At 39.2% G+C, this 23,520-nt stretch overlaps 3 protein-coding genes across 8 annotated transcripts in view; all 3 read left to right on the top strand.

Moving 5' to 3' along the window:
* Window positions 1–13,995, top strand: part of LOC143858370 (uncharacterized) — a 33,587-nt gene extending 19,592 nt beyond the window's left edge. For 2 of the 5 annotated variants that reach the window (XR_013238931.1, XR_013238933.1), the window contains 2 exons: window positions 13,250–13,340; window positions 13,734–13,995. The gene's annotated coding sequence lies outside the window, so the exon portion shown is untranslated. Of the gene's footprint in view, window positions 1–2,203; window positions 2,271–5,679; window positions 5,891–13,249; window positions 13,341–13,733 lie in introns of all 5 variants that reach the window. The other 3 variants (XR_013238932.1, XR_013238934.1, XR_013238930.1) reach the window with 3 other exon arrangements.
* LOC143858437 (secreted RxLR effector protein 161-like) lies at window positions 4,840–5,232 on the top strand. Its single transcript, XM_077369088.1, has one exon. The coding sequence runs from the start codon at window positions 4,840–4,842 to the stop codon at window positions 5,230–5,232; it is 393 nt and encodes a 130-aa protein (XP_077225203.1).
* Window positions 13,996–16,576: 2,581 nt separating the features above from the next.
* MRL7 (polyadenylate-binding protein 2-binding protein) lies at window positions 16,577–23,157 on the top strand. 2 transcript variants are annotated; one of them, XM_077369250.1, is made up of 5 exons: window positions 16,577–17,513; window positions 21,201–21,285; window positions 21,505–21,616; window positions 21,747–21,865; window positions 22,667–23,157. In XM_077369250.1, exons 1-4 carry the CDS (start codon window positions 16,597–16,599, stop codon window positions 21,848–21,850), a joined length of 1,218 nt encoding a protein of 405 aa, XP_077225365.1. In that variant the 5' UTR covers window positions 16,577–16,596; the 3' UTR covers window positions 21,851–21,865; window positions 22,667–23,157. The 2 variants fall into 2 exon arrangements, with proteins under 2 accessions (XP_077225365.1, XP_077225366.1); XM_077369251.1 differs by lacking the exons at window positions 21,201–21,285; window positions 21,505–21,616; window positions 21,747–21,865; window positions 22,667–23,157 and adding an exon at window positions 17,764–21,193.
* The last annotated feature ends 363 nt before the right edge of the window (window positions 23,158–23,520 follow it).

The raw sequence follows: 23,520 nt of genomic DNA, 5'->3' as shown, positions 1-23,520 counted from the left end.
CGTGACAGATTTCATACGTGAATGCCCAATGGTCTAGTGCAAGATTTTTATATAGCGAGAAAGGTCGCATGATTCGCCCGCATGATGATCAACCATCAAATTGGCGAGTCATGTTTTGGGACAGTATCATAACAGCCAAAAGATGGTGGACCCCCCCTTGGAGTTAGAGGTCTATTTCATAACATGTTATATAGAATCCACGTACGGTGGCCTATATATTTTAAAAATATAGTACGGGTTACAAGATCAGGTAATCATGTTCTACTCACCCCCCCTTTCCTACCAGTACCACCCCATTGTAGTGTTTGTACGTAGAAATAATGATACTAAGAGTGGTGGTCTAAGGTAGAAAAAGGGTCCATGTTTACTTCTTTAAAACCCATTACCATTTCTATTCTCCACATCTACCACATCTCTTCTTCTCCTCTATTTGCAGGTCCTATCCAAGAGGGTTCGGTCCTTTGGAGGCATAAATTTCATGGGTAAAATAAGGGCACAGGAGAGTGTCCTGCTTGTGAATCAAACATGGCCGTGGATTAGGTGGATGAAGGCCTCTTGGCTGCCCAACAGATGTGCGTGTCTTGATGATGCTCCCAACAAAATTTTGCCGAGCAAGATGTGTCGAAGGTTTTTGGATTTCAAAGAAAATTGTTTTTGGGTTTTATCAATTTGGTTAAGTGGCTGAATAATCATTTCTTATCTAGTTTGTTAAGGTTTTATGGTTACAATTTAGGGGTTTCATGGCTGAAATTCAATCAAGTCGATTGGGTATTGGGGTTTTAAAATCTTAAGGTTATGAACAAAATTTCCACAAGAAAATTTAATTAATTTTGGAGAAAAACAACATCTAGGGTTACTTACTTGGAAACAAATTTGAAGAGGTAATTCTTTAGCCTTTCTTCTCCTCTTGGTCTTCTTCATCTTCCCTTGTGACACAAATCTCACGTTTTTTTTGTTTTGCTTTGGGCGGCAATAGAAAATGGGTAGAGACCCATACGTTGGGTCTTTAAAACCCATCACACCCTCTTTCTAAAATCCAAAAAAGGATCTTATTTCCTTTTCCCATGTTTTCTTCTTTAATTGGTGTGACTCAAACAAGAAGTGTTTAAGTTAAAATAATTATATTTTGAAGTAAATCCTTCAAATTCATTAGATTCTCTCATTAATCCTAGCTTACCTAAATTAAGTTTCTTTTTGGGCAAGTAATGCCTTAAAGCTATACTTTAATGGCTAAAATTATGCATTTACTGGGATCTACCCAATTAATATAATTAGGCTACTAATCTGATCTTGGAGATTTTAAATCGGAGTGTACATATCAATGGCATACGAATTTAAATGGAGGGTTGTAAATATCAAACAAGTGCACCCTGAAATAATAATAATAAAAAAAAAAGTGAGCGTGTTTACATAGGGGTTTTCATATCAATTAGTACACAATTTTGATAAGGGTTGCCTATCTATTTATTTATTTATTTTAGACCTGGTCGTTGGAAATAAATAGAGAGGGTGGGGTGACAGTTGGGTCACCTGTCGTTTTATTAAACTCAGTTTAAGTTATTTAATTTCGGGCTGTAATAAATTTTATTTGGAATGCTAGGTCTTTAATTTGGAACAGAGTGAGTTTTAAAATTATGGATGGATTTTATTATTGTGAATGCTTCCGCTCATTTAAGTTGTTCCTTTCAAAAAAAAAAATTTCAGGTGATTTTGTCAAATAGGTGTAGCGGCCTGGTTCTGGTAATCGGGTTGTTACAAGTTCTTTCCCAGATTTGGTTTCATGTACCAAACTTCCCTGTTGAAATATTTGTTATAGGTCCTAAAAAGATCTTTGAAACAAAAAATAGGTTGCTAAAAATAGATGTTTGATTGAAAAGTTGTGCCTCCCAAAAGTTCTGCATCTATTTGAAGGATTCCTGTCTTTTGATTGCATCGTATGCACCTATTTTATGTTTTATTTGATTGAAAAGTCATACCTCCCAAAAATTCTGTATCAATTTGATGGATTCCTGTCTTTTGGCTGCGTTCGAATGCAGCTATTTTTTGTTTTCTTTTTCCTCCTAGTAGTTTATATGAACTGCTCACTCTCTTCCATTGATGCCTTTGATTTATGTTTGTTTATAAGAACTGTAATCTGTATTCAGCTGTAAGTTATTTTGTCTAACCAATCTGTCTTTCTGGCGATGTTCAATTTCCAAAACAGGTTGGTCACTACTGGAATACTTTGCCTGGACAGATCCAGTCTACAGTTCCCTGACGGGTTTAAATGGGTGAGATACAATGGTCAGCTATTTACATGAAGAAATTTCATTAGCATACACTATATTTTATTCTATTTGTTTGTGTTGAATCAATTGACCCACTTCCTATCCATACCCCAACAAGATTGGCAGCGATAATCATATCCACAGATATTGAACTCTTGCTTTTTTGTCTCATACCTGATCATTACGCTAAAAACAATGCTAGACATCAGGGGAAGAAATAAATTGAAGTTATAGCCTGAGGGCCATGTCAATGATATTTTGACCATGGTTTTAAATTTCGGCCGAAATACCGAACTTTTGGATTTCGGCTGGGACTGAAACTGAAATTTATACCGAAATTTTATTTACACAGAAATTACCGAAATTTCCCCCGAAATTTTAAAAATTTACACTGAAATCGAAACCGAAATTTCAAACCTTGATTTTGGCAAGGCAATGCTATCAGTGAGTGGAAGCCTTTTCGAACAAATTGAAGGCTTCATTTTATGTTTGCTCTGCCCTTGCAGTCTTGAACGCACACTTTGAATACTCTATGAGCGTCTATCCATCAACCAAAGTCAGCAGGCCCATGATCTCTATTATCAAAAGGCCAAAATATTCATAACATAATATTTGTTATGGTTTACTAGAGCTTTAATGTGGTATGGAAGTCTCAATTCTGAAGGAATTTTTTTTTAGAGGGAGTTAACATCTGTGGCTAGGTTGTTGGAGGTGTTGACAGAGACCTTTTTTAAACAAGATGTGTAACACCTGGTCCCACCTAGGATAGGGAAAATTAATAAATCTTAATTAAATCTTGACCATAGATCCTTTGATCAAAGATCAATGGTCTAGATTGTACTCTTAAATGCCTTTGCACTGATAATGCCAAGGAATATTTCTCAAAATCCAATGGTTTTGATGAGTTCATTTCCACTCGGGGTATCCTTCATCAATCTTCTTGTGTTCACACCTCTCAACAGAATGGTGTTGCCAAAAGGAAAATGCGATCCTTACTGGATGGAGCTCGCACTCTTCTCTTCCAAATGCGGGTTCCCAAGTCTTATTGGGGTGATGCAGTTCTCACTGCAAACTATCTTTGCAATAGGCTTCCTTCCTCGGTTTTAGGCGGTTTATCCCCATTTTCCACTTTATGTCTTCATAATGACCCGTTTCCTCTCACTCTTAGGGTCTTTGATTGTGTGTGTTTTGTCCACAACCTTGGGCCTGGATTGGATATGTTGGACCCTAAATCTGAACGATGTATTTTTCTCAGTTACTCACGGACACAGAAAGGTTATCGTTGCTATAGCTCTCATTAACGTCGGTCATATGTCTCGACAGATGTCACCTTCTTCGAGACTGAGTCCTTCTTTCTTAGCTCTCAGGATGCCACACCTCTCTCTCTCATCATTCAGATATTCCTCTTCCTATTCCAGTTTTTCCTGACCCGGTGGTCCGTTCCTCTCCATCGCCTCCATTACCTTCTCCTGCTGTGATTCCTGTTCCCGAGACTTCTAGTCCCTTATAGGAGGTACGTGCTCGTCCTCCTGCACCAGCTACTCAGAAGACCTATCAGTGCCGCCATATATCTGTAGCTCATCCATCTCTGGCAGCGCCATCGCTAGCCCAGCAGGAGCTCATTCTTCCACCTCCGAGGTACCTATCGACTCTCCTATTGCTTCACGCACTCGTTCTCATAGTACTGCTCATCCTATTTCTTCTGTTCTTTCGTATGATTCTCTCACGCATGTTTTTGACAGTTTTGTGTCTTTCTTGTCTTCTGTTTCTTTACCACAGTCCCTGCCTGCGGCCCTTGACCACCCTTGACCACCCGGGGTGGTGCGCTGCTATGGACCTTGAGATGGATGCTTTTCAGGCAAATCAGACTTGGGATTTAGTTCTTCTGTCTCCTAGTGCTCAGCTTGTTGGGTGTCGTTGGGTTTATACGGTCAAATATTTACCTGATGGCTTTGTTGAGCGCCTTAAGGCGCGCTTGGTTGCCAGATGGTACACTCAGACCTTTGGTGTGGACTATGGTGAGACTATTTCTCTAGTTGCAAAGACTTCCTTCGTCCGTGTTCTCCTATCTCTTGCTGTCAATCATGGCTAGCCTCTACATCAGTTGGATGTCAAAAATGCGTTCCTTCATGTTGAGCTCACGGAGGAGGTGTACATGGAGCAACCTCCTAGGTATGTTGCTGAGGGGGAGATGTCCTCCTCCATATGTCGATTAAAGAAATCCATTTACGGTCTCAAGCAGTCTCCTAGGGCATGGTTTGGAAGGTTTAGTGATGCTTTCATGCACTTTAGCATGAAGCAATATGCAGTTGATCATTCTTCATTCTGTCTTGAGCTGTCAGTCTACATTTGGTTGTGTACTCTTGATAGTCTATGTTGACGACATCATCATCATTGGCAGTGATTCAGTGGGGATCCAGAAATTGAAGACCTTCTTGCAAAATGAGTTCTCTACCAAAGATTTGGGTCGTGTTAGATACTTCTTGGGCATTGAAGTTGCATATTCTACTAAGGGGATTTCCCTTTACTTGAGGAGACATGTTATCTTTGAGTGAAACCTGCCTCAATTCCCATGGACCCAAATGTGAGGTTACTACCTGAAGAGGGAAACTTGTTAGATGACCTAGGCAGATACATGAGGCTGGTTGGTAAACTTATCTACCTTGCAGTCATACACCCAGATATATCCTTTGTTATTGGTGCTGTCAGCCAACATATGAGTTCACCTCGTACTTCACACTGGGCAGCAATTCTTCAGATTCTTCAGTACTTAAAAGGTGCTCCAGTTAGAGGGTTGTTATTCAAGAAACATGGACATCAAAAGATAGAAGGGTACACAGATGCAGATTGGGCAGGATCTAGTGCAGACGCGGAATATAGAGTTATGGCCCACACAAGTAGAGAGCTTATTTGGTTACGCTCCCTCTTGTTAGAGATTGGTTTTTCTCCATCATCTCCTTCTTAGTTATGCTATGACAACTAGGCTGCGATTCACATTGCCACAAATCAAATCTTTCATGAGAGAACTAAACATATCAAGGTTGATTGCCACTTCATCCGGCATAGGATTAAAAAAAAAAAGAGATATGCACAATGTTCAGTAGATCGATAGACCAATTAGCAGATATGTTGACCAAGCCATTGAACAAAGCCAAATTAAGTGATATTTGTAGCAAGCTAGGAATGTTTGACATATACATTCCAGCTTGAAGGGGGGTGTTAGTGTATGTATATGCCTACGGGTATATTGTTCATATGTACATTTCTCTCTTTATTGTTCATATGTGAGATAGGGGGAGTCTTCCCTATCTCACAAACTCTTCTGCTCGTTCTTTTCTCAACAAGGGACTTTTGATTTTTCATTCAATTTTCCTCTAAAATTTTGGAAATTCTTCCGTTTTGTGAGAAAAAGAAGGGAAGATCTCGCTGGAGCCGATCGAAATCCAACCGGAAACTTCGCCAGAGAGATTTCAGATGGAGATAAAGATTTAAAGGCCTTGTCCGATTTTCTCATTTGAATTCTTCGTCGAATTGGCTGGAAAAATTGTTGAGGAATCAAAGCGCTGTCAAAGCACGCCGAAGATCTTGCAGGAGCACGCCTACCTGATCTTCTCCAAAAACAGGTTTTTTATTTCTCTTTTATTTCGCTTTCCTAGTATAGTTTAGCTAGATCTAGGGGAAAACCTAGGGAGCTCGGGTTTTTCAACCCCCATTCATATTCCAATGAGATCTAGTGTTAGATATTGAGAATTGTGGAAAATTCTTCCATAATTCCCAGAATCTCTAATAGAACTCAATGTAATTTGAAATTTAGATATCCTGTAGGTAACTCAGTAGTAATTAGGTTCCACATAATCCCTAATAACATCACTAGAGTTCGGATCTCGAAAATTCTAGAGAATTGTGCAAAATTCTCGGATTCTAGAGTTTTGTATGAATTTAATATCAATTTTTGTGCGTTTTTAATTCGTATGAAATTTCACTTCCGGAAATTTACAAGTTCAAATATTTTTCAAATTTCATACAAAAATGTTTTCTGTTTCGTACGAAATTGCAAAACAAATTAGTTTCGTACGAAATTTCAGAACACTTTCCAATCACATGTAATTCTCTGTATTTCGATAAAGATTTCAAAACTAAGTAGATCTGATTCATAAGACCAGGATTTCCTGGCTGTGAATGGTGCCTAACACCTTCCATTCACGTAACCTAGCACAACCTAGTGCTTTGGTTAGATCTAAGCCTTTAAAGAGAGTCAATTAAGGGTCCTAGGCCCATTCATAGGTGGCGACTCTCAATTCTTTATCAGATTTGGTTCCGGGGAGAATCTTGATTTGATTTTCTAAAAGTTTTTCACAAAAATTTTGGGATTTCGAATCATTTCAAAACAAAAGCACAATGGACCAGACCTTTGGGGACTCTGGGAGCGCTACAGTTACTTATGTAAATCTTGTGTGAAACGCGTTATAAACATATGTAACACTAGTAGAAAACAAATGTGAAACGTGTAGGAAACATGTGTGGAACTTACACAATTTTCTATCGTTTTCTCGTTTCTCATTTCTCATTTCTCGTTTACCCTGAATATTTTTTTCATGTGTTTCCCGTTTCTGTTTCGCGTTTCGCTTCCCGAATTCATTTCCCACCCTGATAACTATGGGTTGGATCAGCTTCATAGGATTTTTTTGTGAATGATAAAGAGGATAATAGGAAACTTCACTTGGGCGCTTGAGATCGAGATTAGGTGTGCCTTGTTATCGAAGGCTTTTTAATTGGGTCTAATAAAGTGGAGGTTTCGCTTCTTCAATTTGCAGATGATACGCTGCTATTCTGTGCCCCAGTGATCTCTCAGGTATTGAATCTTAAAGCCATCTTAAGGTGTTATGAGATGGTTTCAGGCCAAAGAACTAACTTCTCGAAGTCTGGGTTATATGTTTTAAATGTTTCTTCTTCCGACGCTTCAGTTTTTGCTAGGATTCTGGGGTGCTCTTTGAAGTCTTTGCCCGCATCTTATCTCGGCCTTCCTTTGGGGGTGGGAAGACCGAATAAACTATTCTGGAACCCCATCATTCACAGAGTTGAAAGGCGTCTCGACTCCTGGAAGCGCAATCTCATTTCTAAAGGTGGGCGCTTAGTTCTTATCAAAGCAGTTCTATCATGCATCCCCATTTATTTTCTTTCCTTGTTCAAATGCCCAGTGAGTGTCGCCCTAAGAATTGAACAGATCCAAAGAAGGTTTTTGTGGGGGGGCTCTCTTTCCTCTGGTGGAATTCCCTTGGTTAAATGGAGCTCTGTATGCCTCCCTTTGAAAAATGGAGGGTTAGGGATTCGGAGAATAAGAGGCTTTAATATGGCTCTATTGGGTAAATGGCTGTGGAGGTTTGGGTCAGAACCGTCTGCTTTATGGGTAAGAGTAGTAGGAAGCAAATATGGGGTGAGGGAAGGAAATTGGTGCTCTGCGGATATCTATAAGTTCAAAGGTGTCACTGTTTGGCGGGACATTTTGAAGGTTGAGGTTCCTTTCTCCAAAGGTATTCGATTTAAAGTCTATGTAGGGGATAGAATTCGATTCTGGTCAGATCCGTGGTGCTCAGCAGTTCCTCTCAAGGAAATGTTCCCTGATCTGTATCTAGTGTCTACTCAAAAGATAGGATGGGTGGCGGATTGTTTTGAAAGGCTGGAATCAGGAGTGGTTTGGCAGCCACAGTTCAGACGAAATTTTTTTGATCGGGAGTTGAATTCTGTTCTTGAACTAATGGCCTTGATAGAAGGGTGTTACATCAAAAGGAGTGGGAGAGATTCCCGTGTTTGGTTTCAGTGTACATCCGGTCTTTTCTCTGTTAAATCTTTCTATCATCAGCTGGTGTATTGCGAAGCGGAGGCTCCTTTTGCGTCGATATGGAAGTCCCATTGCCCGCCGAGGATCTCATTTTTCGCTTGGGTTGTATGTTGTGGTCGAATCCAAACAATAGACTTCCTGCGGAAGAGAGGGATGATTATCGTCAACCATTGTCCTTTATGTTCTTCAGATGGTGAATCGATTGATCATCTTTTCATTCACTGTAAATTCGCCCGAGAAATATGGGGTTTTATTCTATCTCGCTTTGGGGTATCTTGGGTTCTCTCAAACACCATCTCTGATTTCATTAAAAGCTGGGATTGGTGCCCCTGGAAAAGAAAGGGTAAGATACTATGGAAGATGTGTATGGTGGCTTCTTGGTGGTTCATTTGGAAGGAAAGAAACTCCCGAGTTTTTGAAGGTGTGGCAAAATCGTCTTATAGGATTTTTATCAATATCATTTCCGAGGTGATATTTTGGGCTAGAAGCCTTTCTATGTTTCATTTCGTATCTACGTATGATCTTTGGGAAGGTTGGGAGACTATTTGCAAGGAGGGGACTAGTAAAGTTAAAATATCACAACCCTGGATCCCTCCTCCTGAGGGAATGATAAAGTTAAACTTCGATGGCTCCTCTCTTGGTAATCCTGGTGACGCAGGGATTGGGGGTCTATGTAGAAATTCACAGGGGGATGTTCTCTGGGCTTACTCGGGCCCCATTGGAGTGGTGGATTCAAATGAAGCGGAAGTGAGAGCTGTTCATTGCGGGATTAAATCTTTGGATATGGCTGTGATAGATAAGGTGATAGTGGAAGGGGACTCTTCTAATGTTATTCTATGGCTTCAGGGTGCAGCCTCTCCTCCGTGGCGCTTTCTATCTCTCTTTGAGGAATTAGATGATTTAGTTTCTCTCCCGTCTATATCCGTTAGGCATGTAAGGAGATCAGCTAATGCAGAGGCTGATTCCCTAGCGCGGAGTGGTGTATTTAGGCCTAGTTTAGAGCGATTTGACTATCTCCCTCCTTGATTTTGTATTTTTTCTTTCTTCTTTTATGTATTTTGCTGTGAACTATCTCGGTTCTTAATATACTCCTTTTCTACCGTCTCAAAAAAAAAAGGTGTGCCTTGTTATTGGACTCGAAATTTTACAAAAGGGCAAAATAGTAAAATCCCCTATTAAATTAAGAAGAAAGAGAAAATTGGTGATTATGCATGTCATTACCTAAAAGTAAAAATGATAAACACAAAGTTCAAGTACTTTAATAATAAAAAAAAAGAGCCCACAACTAAGGGAAAAGCAATCCCTAAATTTTAAGGAACAAAATAACTTTCACAAAAGGAAGAAATGAGTCATCCACTTTTCAAAAAAATAGAGTTATGTAACTCCACACAAAAGGGGAAGTGGAGACCAAGAAGTTGAGAGATAAGGGGTGAGCTGTAGCTGCCAACCACTTCAAGAGAGTTGTATAAATAGAGGAAGATTCTTGAGAAAAGGGATCAGATCTTTTAGAGAGAAAGGCTATGCGAAAGGAGAAGAGAGAAAGGTGAGAGAAGACTTCTGACACTAACTATTTTTTCTTTCTTTTTTGGCAGACTTCTTCCAAAAAGTTCTAGAAAGTAGAGAAGTAAGAAGACCTTTCTCCTTTGGGAGAAAGAAGAAAATCCTTTTAGAATCTCTTTCCAGTGACTTTCTAAATGTCCATTTAGGATCTCTTTTGAGAGACTTCCTAAAGGGAGAAGACCTTTCTCCTTCAGGAGAAAGATGATAAAGATGACGGTCCCCAAAAGGAAGACGAAGGAATATCCCCTTTGAGTCTTTTTTAAAAGACTCTTTAAAAGTCCCTCTAGGATCTCTTCCCAGAGACTCCCTAAAGGGAGAAGACCTTTCTAGGAGAAAGATGATGAAGATGAAGAATCCCCAAAAGGAAGACAAAAGAGAATCCCTTAAATTCATTTTTCAATACATACCTACATCTTAACAGAAAGCAGGGGTTGGTTTGAATCAATGGAGTGAGAACGACTCAACTACTAATTGAGATGATCCACCCATTGACTAAGATTGACCATTCGATTCCAGAAGAGTTAAAGACTTTGATAGTCCCATCAAAGAATCCAAAGCAAAAGCCTATCCCCCCCGCATCTTGATTATATAAATGTAAAGGCGGTAGATTTTATTTCGTCTTCCTTTTAGGGAACCTTCATCTTTATCATCTTTCTCCTGGAGGAGAAATGTCTTCTCCCTTTAGGGAGTCTCTGGGAAGAGATCATAACGGGACCTATAGAAAGTCTTGGGAAGAGATTCTAAAGAGATTTTTTTTTGTCTTTTGAAGTAGTTGGCAAGTGCCACCTCATCCCTTACGATCTCAAGTTTTCCTCCTTGTAGCCGTTGTGGGTGCCACCTCATCCCTTATGCAAGATCCCACGATCACAACTTCCCTTTTTATGAGGAGTTACGTAACTTCCTTTTTTGAAATGTGGGTGACTTGTTTTCTCTTTTGCGAGAATTAATTTGTTCTCTTAAATTTAGGGATTTCTTTTCCCTTAGTCGTGGGCTGAGAAGACCTCTCTCCTCCAAAAGAAATATGATAAAGATGAAGATTCCCCAAAAGAAAGACAAAAGAAAATCCCTTTAGAATCTTTCCAGAGACTCTCTAAAGTCCCTTTAGGATCTCTTCCTAGAAACTCCCTAAAGGGAGAAGACTTTTTTCCTCCAGGAGAAAGATGATAATGACAAAGATTGACCAAAAGGAAGACGGAAGAAAATCCCTTTAGAATCTCTTTCCAGAGACTTTCTAAAGGTCCCTTTAGGATCTCTTCCCAGAGACAATCCCTAAAGAGAGAAGACATTTCTCCTCCAGGAGAAAGATGATAATGACAAAGATTGACCAAAAGGAAGACGAAAGAAAATCCCTTTAAAATCTCTTTCCAGAGACTTTCTAAAGGTTCATTTATGATCTTTTCCCAGAGACTTCCTAAAGGGAGAAGACCTTTCTCCTCCAGGAGAAAGATGATAATGACAAAGATTGACCAAAAGGAAGACGGAAGAAAATCCCTTTAGAATCTCTTTCCAGAGACTTTCTAAAGGTCCCTTTAGGATCTCTTCCCAGAGACAATCCCTAAAGAGAGAAGACATTTCTCCTCCAGGAGAAAGATGATAATGACAAAGATTGACCAAAAGGAAGACGAAAGAAAATCCCTTTAAAATCTCTTTCCAGAGACTTTCTAAAGGTTCATTTATGATCTTTTCCCAGAGACTTCCTAAAGGGAGAAGACCTTTCTCCTCAGAAAGATGATAAAGATGAAGAGAGTCCCCTCCAGGACGAAGAAATTCCATCCGAGACTATCTGTTAATAAAAATCAGATATTTCAAAAAAAATATATATCTCTGACCTGAAGTTTACGTCTTCATGTTTTCTTTTCTCTTTGTGCAAAGAGAGAACAATGGCCCCTGTAACACCAAAGTCAACTTGTGTTATTCTACCAACTACGGAGTCATCCACTCCATCGGAACCCAAAATAACGCTTTCGGCTCACATGGAGACTTCACCACCCATAAGTATCAAATTTGGAATGATCTCTGCCATGGAACTCTCAGCTTACTGACTTCTCAAATGAAGGGGTCTACAACAGTGGGCGTGGAATCTTCTGTCTCAAATATCACTACATTGGAAGCATACTTAATTTCATATACATGTAAAAGCGGTGAAAATGGTAGAAAATATGGGTCTTGATCTCAAGAAGCCCCAAATGAGACGAGCAGCTCCATTTGAAGTCCACCAAAGTTGTACAAATGCCACACATGGGTTAGGTTTTTGGCCCCTTATGGTTGGGAAACCTAAAGTGGTTGTCCATTACATAGCTACAGTCCCTTTATAATATCTTTCCAGAGACTTTCTAAAGGTCCCTTTAAGATCTCTTCCTAGAGACTCCTTAAAGGGAGAAGACCTTTCTCCTCAGGAGAAATATGATAAAGATGAAGAGAGTCGCCTCAAGGACAAAGAAATTCTGTCTGAGAGGATCTGTTAAGAAAAATGAGAAATTCATCCGGGCTGGTGAGTGCCCGGGTTAGTATGTGTCTCAACTCTTTTGACATTTTTCAAGCATCATAAACATAAAGTAAAGCGGGAATCTTTTTGAGATGTGCTACCACATCGTACTTAACTAGTTCCTTTGTTGAGGGAAAAACATTAGGGACTAGGTTTGAAGAACCTTCATTTCACTTGGTTTTCTCTTTCTTTGAAGGATTTGTTGATTGCTTTGGTCGTCGCCTGTATTGCAAAGTGATTGCATTTGCTTCGACTGGTTTTTCAGATGGAAAGCATAGATCACCATCATCCTCAAATATTTGTGCCATCACACACACACACACATGCGTGTGATACATAGAGAGAGAGAGACATAAATACCCCTATAGAGAGGTGCGCACATATACAACTATACTCAACAAATAGTTACTAATTTAGTGTCATCTTTTAGATTCATGATTGGCGTTGTAACCAAGGTTTCAAATTTTGGTTTCGGAATGCATTTCGGTCCTCACCAAAACCGAAATTTTTGACGAAATTTGATGAAATCTATTCCACGGCTATTTTTACTCCTACTTTATTTCGATCGAAATTTCCGAAGGGGCTATAGGATTGTCCAAGAAAAGCATTGTAGTCTTCTGATCTCCGACTCCGTAGTCTTCTGCGTGCCTTATTCCGCCCTCCATCTAAATCATCAGTGAGTCTTCCTTGCTACTCGTATCCTCCGATACCCTGACCCGACCCTTACTCAATAGGGCAATGAACTAGACCTGACTCAAGATCATCAGTGGGAAATTTCGGTAATTTTGGCTGAAATTTCGGAATAATATGAAATAATTATAAAAAATCCAGATTTTTGGGTGAAATCCCAAAAATTTCGGACGAAATTTCGGGATGAATGGTTGAAATTTTGGCCGAAATAAACTATAATTTAGGGTTTAATTGATTTCGGTTTCGCTATCGACCGAAACCAGAAATTTCAGACCGGGATTTCGGATTTCGGTCGAAATTTAAAACCTTGGTTGTAACTTGTAACTGCTGTTGTAGTATTAGCTATTTGTACATAATCTTTTGCACAATGTAACTGGATGAAGCTACTAACATAATCTTTCAATGTAGTGGAAGGTCGGTGACATTGAACACTTTGGGTTGAGAAGTTATGGAGTGGATTGAAGTACTTTATTATTGGGTGATTCCGATGGCAATAAAGGTATAAATATTCTTAACTATAATTTAATTTTTCTTTGGAAAGCAACATTCATCAACCAGGTGTCTTAGTGGGGTTGGTGGGTGGGTTAAATTGGGGGTTTCTGCTGTGTATACCCTTTGGGACACCTTGCCCCATCTAAGTGTATTATGTAGAAGCATTGTATATACTTTCAGTAATAAAATTATGTTATCTTTCCAAAAAAAAAAAACACATTCATTAACCAAGGGTTGTTGCTTCCTTGTATATCATCTCTGAAATTTGGTGGTTCATACATTAGTTGTAATTTAAACATACTGAAGTCCCCACTCACTGTTTGTGTTCACCAAATCCATGGTAGTGACAATATTTTCTGGTTGCTTTTTATCTGACATGACGATTTCTCGACATATTCAGAGAAAAGTTGGAGACTGACCCTAATAGAGACCAGCGAGGAGATGCCTGGAAGTCCAAACCTTATATTGCAATGTGGGTTTTACTTCACTCTATCTGGTTAGCTTGGAACATGTTCTAATCTTTTGTTGTATGCCATATCTTTCTCTTAACTCAGCAATCAACATTTATCTGGGTTGCCATCAATGTATTTTCTTTGACTCTCCATTTGCATCCTATTGATGAGATGGCTTGGATTGTATGATATATGACAATTTTGGAGCCATCTAATGTGAGCCCACCATATATGGTTGTCAATGAGAATTTCACACTTGTATGGTGGATATCTGGGTGGACTGTGAGCCCCTTTAATTTGAATGCAAAACTGAGGATAAGGGTCACTGACTAAGGCCCGCTTTGGATTGCAGGAATTTTCTGGAAAAGTTTGGAAAGGAAAAAAATTGTAAAAGTTCCTACCTTTTTTACACATGAAAAGGGATTTGCTAGGGACCATCGCATAAGGCATTCAGCGGCCAGGCTTATGCATGTGAGAGCTGTTACACAGGCTCAGATTTTGTCTTATTCATTTAATTCACCTGAGGTGGCTGCTCTCACATACAACAGTCGTGCTGCGAAATGCCTTAGTGGTCCCTAGCAACTCCCTTAAATTAATTATAATCATATCATTTCTCTAAATTGTGGAAAGAAAAGTATTCCCAAGAAAAAAAAATTCTCTCAGAAATGTTTTTCTGGCAATATAAACAGAGCCTAAAGAAGCAGGAAAAGAGAAGGGTTAAGATGATGATAGAGAACTCTCCAAGTTAAATGCTAAAACGACAGAACAGCCAGGAAGTTAAATAGGATTCTTCGGAGTTTGTCTTAGAACTGAACCAAATAATAAGGGCTATTGAATGCAGTTCTAGGTGCTGCTTGCTTAAGCCATAAAAATGTCATGGCTTGCTCTCCCTGTCACCTTTATTTGGATTATCTTGGAATTCCAATCAGTGGCCTGCAAATGGGTAATTAACAAAATATTAAGCAGGAAATTGTGCTCTGATTATGTCACGATTTTTACCACTTGAAAGTAAGGATTCCAACTTGGGCTGGCAATTTAACCCGGAAAACCGGGGATCCGTCCTGCCCTGGGCGGGGATTCCCCGATATAGGCAGGGATGGGGACGGGACGAGGCGGGGAGGACCTTGGCCCCGCCCTGATTCATTACTAGTACCTTGCATCATAAAAAATAACTTATTTAAAATTTGAAGATCTATCAAATGATCATTTCATTTCCCAAACGCTTTCACGAGCAAATTAATGAAGAAAAGACAACTGAGGTTGTGCAAAAATTCATTTTTCATAAAAACATGCTTATGATTTAAGTTTGTCTTATATTCTATATGTAAGTAGTTCTCACAGTTCTTATTTCATTGGACGGGAATTGTATGGGGATTTCTTCCCGGCGGGGACGGGGCTGGGATGGGGATTAGATTTCCCCCGCGGGGTGGGGACGGGGAATGCAACATCCTGCCCTGCCCTGCCCCCCTGCCCTGTTGCCAGCCCTAATTCCAAGAAATAGGCTTATGCCATGTTTGTTTGAGACTATGACAACCGATTGTAGGCCCCAAACCCAAACCTATTATAGGTTAGGGGCCTACAATCGGTTGTCATAATCTCAAACGAACAGAGCCTTAGCGGGTCAGGCTAGAAAAGTTCTTTTTCTAATTATCTGAATTTTAGTTAGCTGGATAGTGGGAACAATACCATCAATAGTTGCATTGATAGTTATCTTCGTTGTGAAGTTAGTAATGAGAGTTATATTTCGCCATTAACTTTCTTATTTTTTTGTTTTTGTTTTTTCCCATTCCTCATACAGAAAAATCAGAACAGAAGTGATGCGAAGAATGATTAAAGAATATGGTCTACGAGAAATGCTTCATTCCAAAAATAATAATAATAATAATAATAAGGGAAATGATACCCCCCACAACACCCCGTTAACGGTTTCCATGAGAATATTTCACTTCTTGAGGATAAATTCACCCCCTTTAACGTTTTTCTTTGCTTTTAAAACTTTACGAGAGGATTTTTAGCTGTCAGGGTGGCAATATCATTCCCCTAAAATAAAATAAAATAAACAAAACAGTGCCACAAGCAAACAATTCAAAAAAGATTTAGAGAAACGAGCGGACCGGGCAAGTCTACCATCATGATCCCTATTTGGGTAATGGAAGTGATAACGGAAGTGTAAGTGGCAATCAGCCCCATTTAATCCTTCTGAAAGTCCATAATGTAAAAGGTTGTGCCCCAAAAATCATTTCCATAGGCTGAACGCAACCCTCCGATCTATAGACGTTTCCATAATATGCAATTTCTTATTAGATCAGAGGGCTAGGATCATCCTATGAAAATGATATTTTGGGACACAACCTATTTACGATGTGGCCCATCAAATGGACAGCTTGATAATCCTATGGTGTGGGCGGTATGGTTGGTTTTTAAAACATGCGTGGGGCCTACCAGAGATGAACGAACTTCTAGCGGGTCCCAACCTTAGGGCAATCCGAACCGTTCAAATGGTGGGCCTGTGATTCCAAAATAATGGCTGCATCTTAATTTCCCAGTCAAGATCTTACTTGTACGCGACTGTCCACATTTAACGGCTAAAAAATAAAACCTTTGATTAGTTTATTTTTTAGCCATTGGAAATCATCATGGGCCTACCAGAGATGGACGGTTTAGATCAACTGAAGTTGGAATCTTAGGCACATGAGATATTGAGGTAGCCGTTCCGGGGTATTTTGGTAAAAACACATCCGACTTTTATCCTCTTATCTAATCATACAAAAATTGCTCTCCAGGTCGCACATTTGTGAAAAAGAGAGGGAAATGTCGCTCCTTCAAACCTTCCCTCCAATATCCTTCACATCCCTCTCTTCAATAAACCCTAACCCTAGATCTCATCACACCTCATCCTTCTTCTCCCCCCAAAACCCTAACCCTAATTCTCATCCCTTCCCCTCTTTTTCAAACCCTAGCTACTACCCAAAACCTCTCCCTCCCTTCTTCTCGGCTTCTGCAAGCTCTAGCCCTAACCCTAACCCTAGATCTCATCACTCTTCCTCTTTCTACCCCCAAAACCCTAACCCCAATTCTCATCCCTTCCTTTTGACAAACCCTAGTCGCTCCCCAAAACCTCTTCCCCCCTTCTTCCCCGTTTCTGCAGCTTCAACTTCTAACCCTAACCCTAACCCTAACCCAAACCCTAACCCTAACCCTAACCCTAAAACAAGACGCCGCCGTACAAAACCAGACATTCCTCCCCAAGACACCATCTCAAACCCCGACAAAACATTTCCGGCAACTATCCCAAAGAAACCCCGCCGTGGCCGGAGGAGCGAGGCGGCCGCGGTGGAGGATTTCATTCGAAATTCCCTAGAACAAACATTCGCATCAATCCGACAGAACAATTCAGATTTATTGGAGAATAAGGAAGATGTTTTGAAGAAGAAAAGCGGAGAAAAAGAAGAAACTGATGATGAAAATGACAAAAAAGGAGGGAAAAAGGGGGTTGTTGAAGAAGAGGATCCGAATTGGCCGTTGGACGCAGATATTGGGTGGGGAATTCGAGCTTCAGAGTATTTCGAAAAGCATCCGATTAAGAATGTTGTTGAGGATGGGATTGAGATTGATTGGGAAGGAGAGATGGATGATGGGTGGGTAAAGGAGATTACTTGTTTGGAATGGGAGAGTTTCGCGTTCCATCCGAGCCCGTTGATTGTTCTTGTCTTTGAGAGATACAAAAGGTATTTTGAGATTTGTCTTTGATTTATTATTTGTTTCATTTGATGGTTGTTTTTAACTTGGCAGCATCAGAAAACCAGATTAAAAGAATTGTAATTGCTTTGAGACACTAGTGGGGTACAACAAGGGTTATAAAAATGAAAATTCATATAGAAAATCTCCCAAAATTAAGTGTTTACCCAGAAAGAAAGGGGGGAAAGGATGGAAGTATTTTTTAGGCTAAATCTTTCTGCTTGTCTCAATCTCCAAAAGGTCCACGACTCAATTCAACAAAAACATGCACTACATCCCTAGTGAAAGGTACACATCTTGTCAAAATTTCTAATTATGGAACTTATTGTGCTTCAACATGTCTCATGTGTTGAACTTTTTTTCTGGCACTATCTAATTAAATACTTACACTGTCAGTGGCATGGGAATACCCTCCCTCCCCCTCCCCTCCTCCCAGGAAAAAAAATCATTGTTTCAAAACGCGGATGTGGGTCAAAATGCGGCCAAAACAAATCCTATTCGACTGGGCATGACACGGCTGAGTATCGATTGATGCGGTCATAACTTGAGAGTCAAAAGAGTTTTGATCAACTTTATAGTGCGAAACCCGAACTTAGAGAAGAACCCGGCCGAGGTAAAAGGGAGTCGACCTGGGGGAGTCCATGATGACGTGGGGCACTTTTGAAACTATGCCCAAAATACTTCCACAAGCGGCGAGATAGGCCTTTGCAACAGGACCCTAAAGAAGTTGTTACCAAGAAAAGCCCTATAAGCTACACTACATTATGTATATGTAGTATAGTTGTATTTGGTATTAAATTATAAATATTAGGGTTACATATATTATATCATTAGTAGTGTATAAAGAATCCAACATGAATAACATAACAGAAGGATGTTTTTCTTGGGCTTAGGGGTTTAATATATGCATCCTGAAACCTATTTTTCTCTTTTGTAAAGAGGAAATGCCCTTTTTTAGATGTTATAGTTAGCACCTTAGAAGCAAGAATCTTCATGGGTGCCGCTCCCATGCTAGAACTGCGATTTGGCGCTCCTTAGGAAGGAAATTGCTCCCATGGTGCTCCCAAAGAGATGGAAACCACTCCCATGTCACTTCTCGCATTACTCCATCAGTTCCACCATCACCAACTCCCTTGCATCAAACTCCTCCAACTCTTCAAAGTACTTCATTGAGGCAAGCACAAAGGCGTCTTCAGAAGGCACATGGAAAGAGGGCATGAAAACAAAGATGGATATAAATTACTATTTTTTTATGTACTTAAATTTTGATTTATGTATATATACATCAAACTCTGACTCTTCAAAGTGATGGTGGGACTGACACACACACACAGTTGCATTTCATTCTTATTACCCAACAAATTTCCAATTAGAACCCTAGAATTTTCCCCTTAGAACCCTAGGTTTTCTGTTAAAAGATGGTGTCTGCATCTTCTGGCTTGAGAGGTGGCTACAAACCAAAGTGTCGGCACTTCACCTTTATTTTTATGTTATGGGTTATATTTCTTTCTCTTACATGATTTTTTTCCCACATCAATCTGATCGGCGACTTCGGCCAGACGTGCAAGGAGAGCACATGAATAGACGGAAATAAGCAGCCCATAATTTAATTGCCGCTTGAAAAGCTTGGAAGAAAATGTCGAAGACGAGGGGTTCTAAACCCCACTCCTTAAAAGTGTATATCAACCGTCCGATGAAATGACAAGATGGAAAAGCCAAGTCCGAATTTGGTTTAACATTAGCTTAGAGGTCTTGAATGAGGCAGTGAGTCGTCTTCGAATGTGCGGAAGCAATAGAGATTTGAATGACAATGCAATGGGCCTCCAGAGACAAAGATTTGATTCCCAGTGCCATTTTTGCTAATTTTTGCTTCTTTTTTTTCACTTATATGGTTATGTGATAGTATTTCTCTGTCTGCTTCATCTTTATCGGCACTGTTATGTCTACATGTTCTTAGCATGAGTGATTTTGTGTATCTAAGGCTCTGTGATGGATCTTGTCCTATCTGTCGTGATATCATTACTAATTTCGAACAAAGATTTGTAAACCCCATACTGTAAACACTAAACAGCCTATATGCTTTTTGGGTTGGTTTGAAATTATGGGGGTTTTAATTCCTAATTTTTCAAGACAAAAATAAAATCTAGGCATGCTTTTTATGTATTTTTTTATGTAATTTGCTTTGTTTTTGGCTGAAATTTCATTACATTGGATATTTGAGCCAATTATACAAAAAATAAAATAGAGATCTAATGTCTAGATTAACCAATGGTCCAACTTAAAGGTTATTCTAACAGAAAACATGGCTGTAGCTTTACCTTTGAGAATACTGAACATACTGTAAGTTCTTGCCTTTTTCTTAGTTTTAATTCACCGGGTCCTCTGTTCTCACATTTGATTATTAATTTCCAATATTATAAACATCGTAAAGAGTCTTTAGATTTCGTATATGGTTTTCGAGCTTTGTAGATCTTTTGAATAGCAGATGTTGGAATTAACGCACGCCATTATATAAAGTTGTTTGTTTTGATCCCCGGTGACATTTAATTGAATAGATTAAACGTAATTTTATACAACTCTCCTCTTTTGATAAGTTATGTATGGTTAAGGGCACTAAATTTTTCCTGCTTGAAATCATATGAATATTTTAAACCCTCTTCCATATGTTCAAGAAGTATTTTCTTCCTTTTCTTCTTCTATTAGTTTTGATATACTGGTAGTTGACAGTATTTGTTTCTTTCTAAAAAAAAGGGTGGCCCAGTGCATGAGGCTCCCGCCATTGCGGGGTCTGGGGAGGGCTAGATGTACAGAGCCTTACCCCTGCTTTGCAGAGAGGCTGTTTCCATGACTCGAACTCGTGACCACCAGGTCACAATGGAGCAACCTTTCTATTTTTATTTTATTAGTTTTAATTTATAAGAGCTAATAGTCTTTTCTTTCATGTTCTTAGGGACTATCTGAGCTTCCAAGTACATCGTTTTCCGAATGCATTTGTTTATTTTTAAATAGCTTTAATGCATATTTTATAATTCATTTACTTTCACTAGTGTGTGTGTGTGTGTGTCTCACACACGCGTGCGTGCGTGGAGATGGTTATAAATTACTATTTTTTGATGTACTTGAATTTAGAAAAACATGTAAAGAAAATATTACATAAACGCTCTCATGGTGCTCCCAATCTAGACCCCTACGCTTCCCCGCCCCCGTTTCCACTCCCACTTCGTGCTTCTAGGTGTAGCACGCTAGCAACATACTAAGGGTCTGTTTGGATATTTGGATTTTAGAATCCAGGTTTTAGTTTGAAAGTAGAAGCGGATTCCATTGAAGTGAAGTAAAATTCTGGATTTTACAACCCATTATCCTGGATTTTAAGTAGGAAATCCAGGTTTTAGAAATCTCACCCCCATCCTGAGATTTCTTAAACCTAGAAACATGGGACGATCTCCTACTCTCTCGCTCGACGAAAACGACGGACGATCTTCTTCTTCTCCTGTCTCCCGTCCAGGATTTTGAGGAAATCCAGGATTTTAAAATTCTTGTATCCAAACAGCCCCTAAATATTTCAAAACTACTGAACACTGACTGGAAAATGCCCCATTTGGAAATTTTAGGTGTTCTTTGTTTATGGGGCTAGGTGGAACTACAACCATTTCATTCATGTTGTTCTTATTTCCCAGGGCAGCTGATAACTGGAAGTTTTTAAAGGAGCTGGAGAAGGCAACCAAGGTCTACTGGAATGCAAAAGATCGATTGCCACCTCGGGTATTGGATTTGTGCCTATCCACTCAACTTCTTGTTTCTCTTCACTTTCATCTTCTCATATATCTTGTGCTTGGCATAATCATTGAGTATCCATGTGCACAGTTGGACATCAGCACATTTTTGTTTTTTAGCTGTTAATTGAATTTGTATTAACGTTCATGGCTACAATTCATCTTTCATTTCGACCGGTAATGTAATCTTAAAATACGTGGGTAACAGACAGTTAAGATTGATATCAACATTGAGACGGACTTGGCCTACGCCCTTAAAGCCAAAGAATGTCCGCAATTGTTATTTCTCCGAGGAAACAGACTTTTGTATAGGGAGAAAGGTACAAGCTGTATGCACTCTTCCAATTTTAAAAAAATAAGTGAAAAACTTACTTTTCATTGTGCATAGTTCTGCTTAGCCATATTTGATGCTCCCTTCTATGTTGATTGAAACACGTTTTGGTTGTGCAGAGGTCCGAACAGCAGATCAATTGGTGCAGATGATTGCACATTTCTATTACAATGCAAAGAAACCTTCATGGATAGATGATGCAGCCATTGCCTCTCCACATTAGTCTGTTTTGTTACAGGTGCTTCTGTTTATCTTTTCTTTTTCCTGTTGATTTCTCACCTTGGATCTCTAGAAACGGTTAGGAAACTATCACAGTAGCAGTGTTTGCCACTTAAATGGGTATAAAACTTTATTTGGGAAACCATAAATTTTTCCAGTTATAATCATGTGCTCCTGTGGCTTGCAATTTTGAGACCCTGGGTTAAGTCGGGTTCACATTGTTTTTTAGTCACTTTCCATATTGTCATAAATAGAATTGCACGAGTCTTCTAGATTCTGCTTCTGCAATTCCTAGATGATTTGGGTCATTTTTACTTTTTGTTCATGTTCTTGCTCATAGACTAGCTCACTTCCTGCACTTCTTCACATATAGTCACACCAATCTCCACTTCAGGTGCCACTCTTTCCCTTGAATGTTGCAATTCCTAGATGCTTTGGGTCAAAGTTGGTCTACAATTTCAATGCGTTGAGATTGTAGTAACAGTAGTCCAATCCAGTGAAATTACAAGGTTAATTCCAGTCGTTAATCAGATATCTGTTTCCCTTTTTGTCCTTCTGAAGTTATTCATCGCCCTGTAGTGTTGGAATGCAGTTAATTGTGAAGATTCTGCCTTATAAGGTTACTGCCAGTCATTAATCTGATCTGTTTCCTTTTTCATCCTTCTGAGGTTATTCATATCCCTCAAGTATTGGAATGCAATTATTTGTGACCATTATACCTTGCTTTACTCCATAAGTAGAGTGGAACTAATTCATGCTGCTTAAATTCAGTTTTAGATGAAGCATTGGTTCTAACAGCTACCACCATTTTTACAAGCAGAATCTGACTACCTAGCAGTTGCCAAGTCTAAGAACGATATGTAAGCAAGTGGCAGACACGCCGAGGTGATCGATCGCAAAGCAGCTATGTGGGACGTACAATTGAAAAGAAAAGCATGTGGGCCATAGATTAAATAGCTGATGTGCACATAGCACTCCCAAAAAAGAAAGCAGGAGTTGAATAAGATTCGATCTCCGTTAGTAAAACCACTGATTCAGTGCTGGAAGCTCAAGAATGGATAAACTTGCAGAGTATGGCGAAGAATGTTGTGATTCACTTGCAGAAAAAAAAAATGTAGTAATTTCTAAACCTGAAATTGCATGAAATGGTATAATATTGTTATTTGTTGGACCTTGTGTGGGTTCTGATTCTTCTCATTGTATTGTTGTTTTCTTTTTAGTCATTTTCTTGCTTTCTTTGATCCAGATGAAGTTGTAAAATAGAATAATTTGGTAGATTAATGAAGTAGTTGTTTACTGCTGTGAGGGAAAGTTCATATCTCATGAAAAATGATCGCACAGAGGTTTCTTATCATTTTTTTTATGATAGGCTATTTTGGTCATATTCTGTGAGATAGGGCCATAGAGATGCTTTTATTATTATTTTTTGTCGTTTTTACGAGAACTCTATTTTGGCCAGTTTTTATGAGAGGGTACTTTGGTTGTTTTTCATTAGATATGAGTTCCTTTTGTTATTTTCCATGCAATAAGGGTATTATTTCCATTTTTCATTATGTATGGGTATTTTTGTCCTTATGTCATTTTTCATTAGGTCCAACTTGTGTATTTTTCCATTTCAAAAAAAAAAAAAACTTATTGGGTATTTTTCGTTTAAATGCCATTATTTATTTATTT

This window comes from Tasmannia lanceolata, unplaced genomic scaffold (assembly GCF_043159265.1).
Source record: "Tasmannia lanceolata isolate RefF3 unplaced genomic scaffold, GAP_Taslan_0.1 ptg000026l, whole genome shotgun sequence".
In the NCBI taxonomy this organism is placed as follows: Eukaryota; Viridiplantae; Streptophyta; class Magnoliopsida; order Canellales; family Winteraceae; genus Tasmannia; species Tasmannia lanceolata.
The sequence above is the reverse complement of the archived record's forward strand: the minus strand, read 5'-3'. Positions and strand labels throughout refer to the sequence as shown.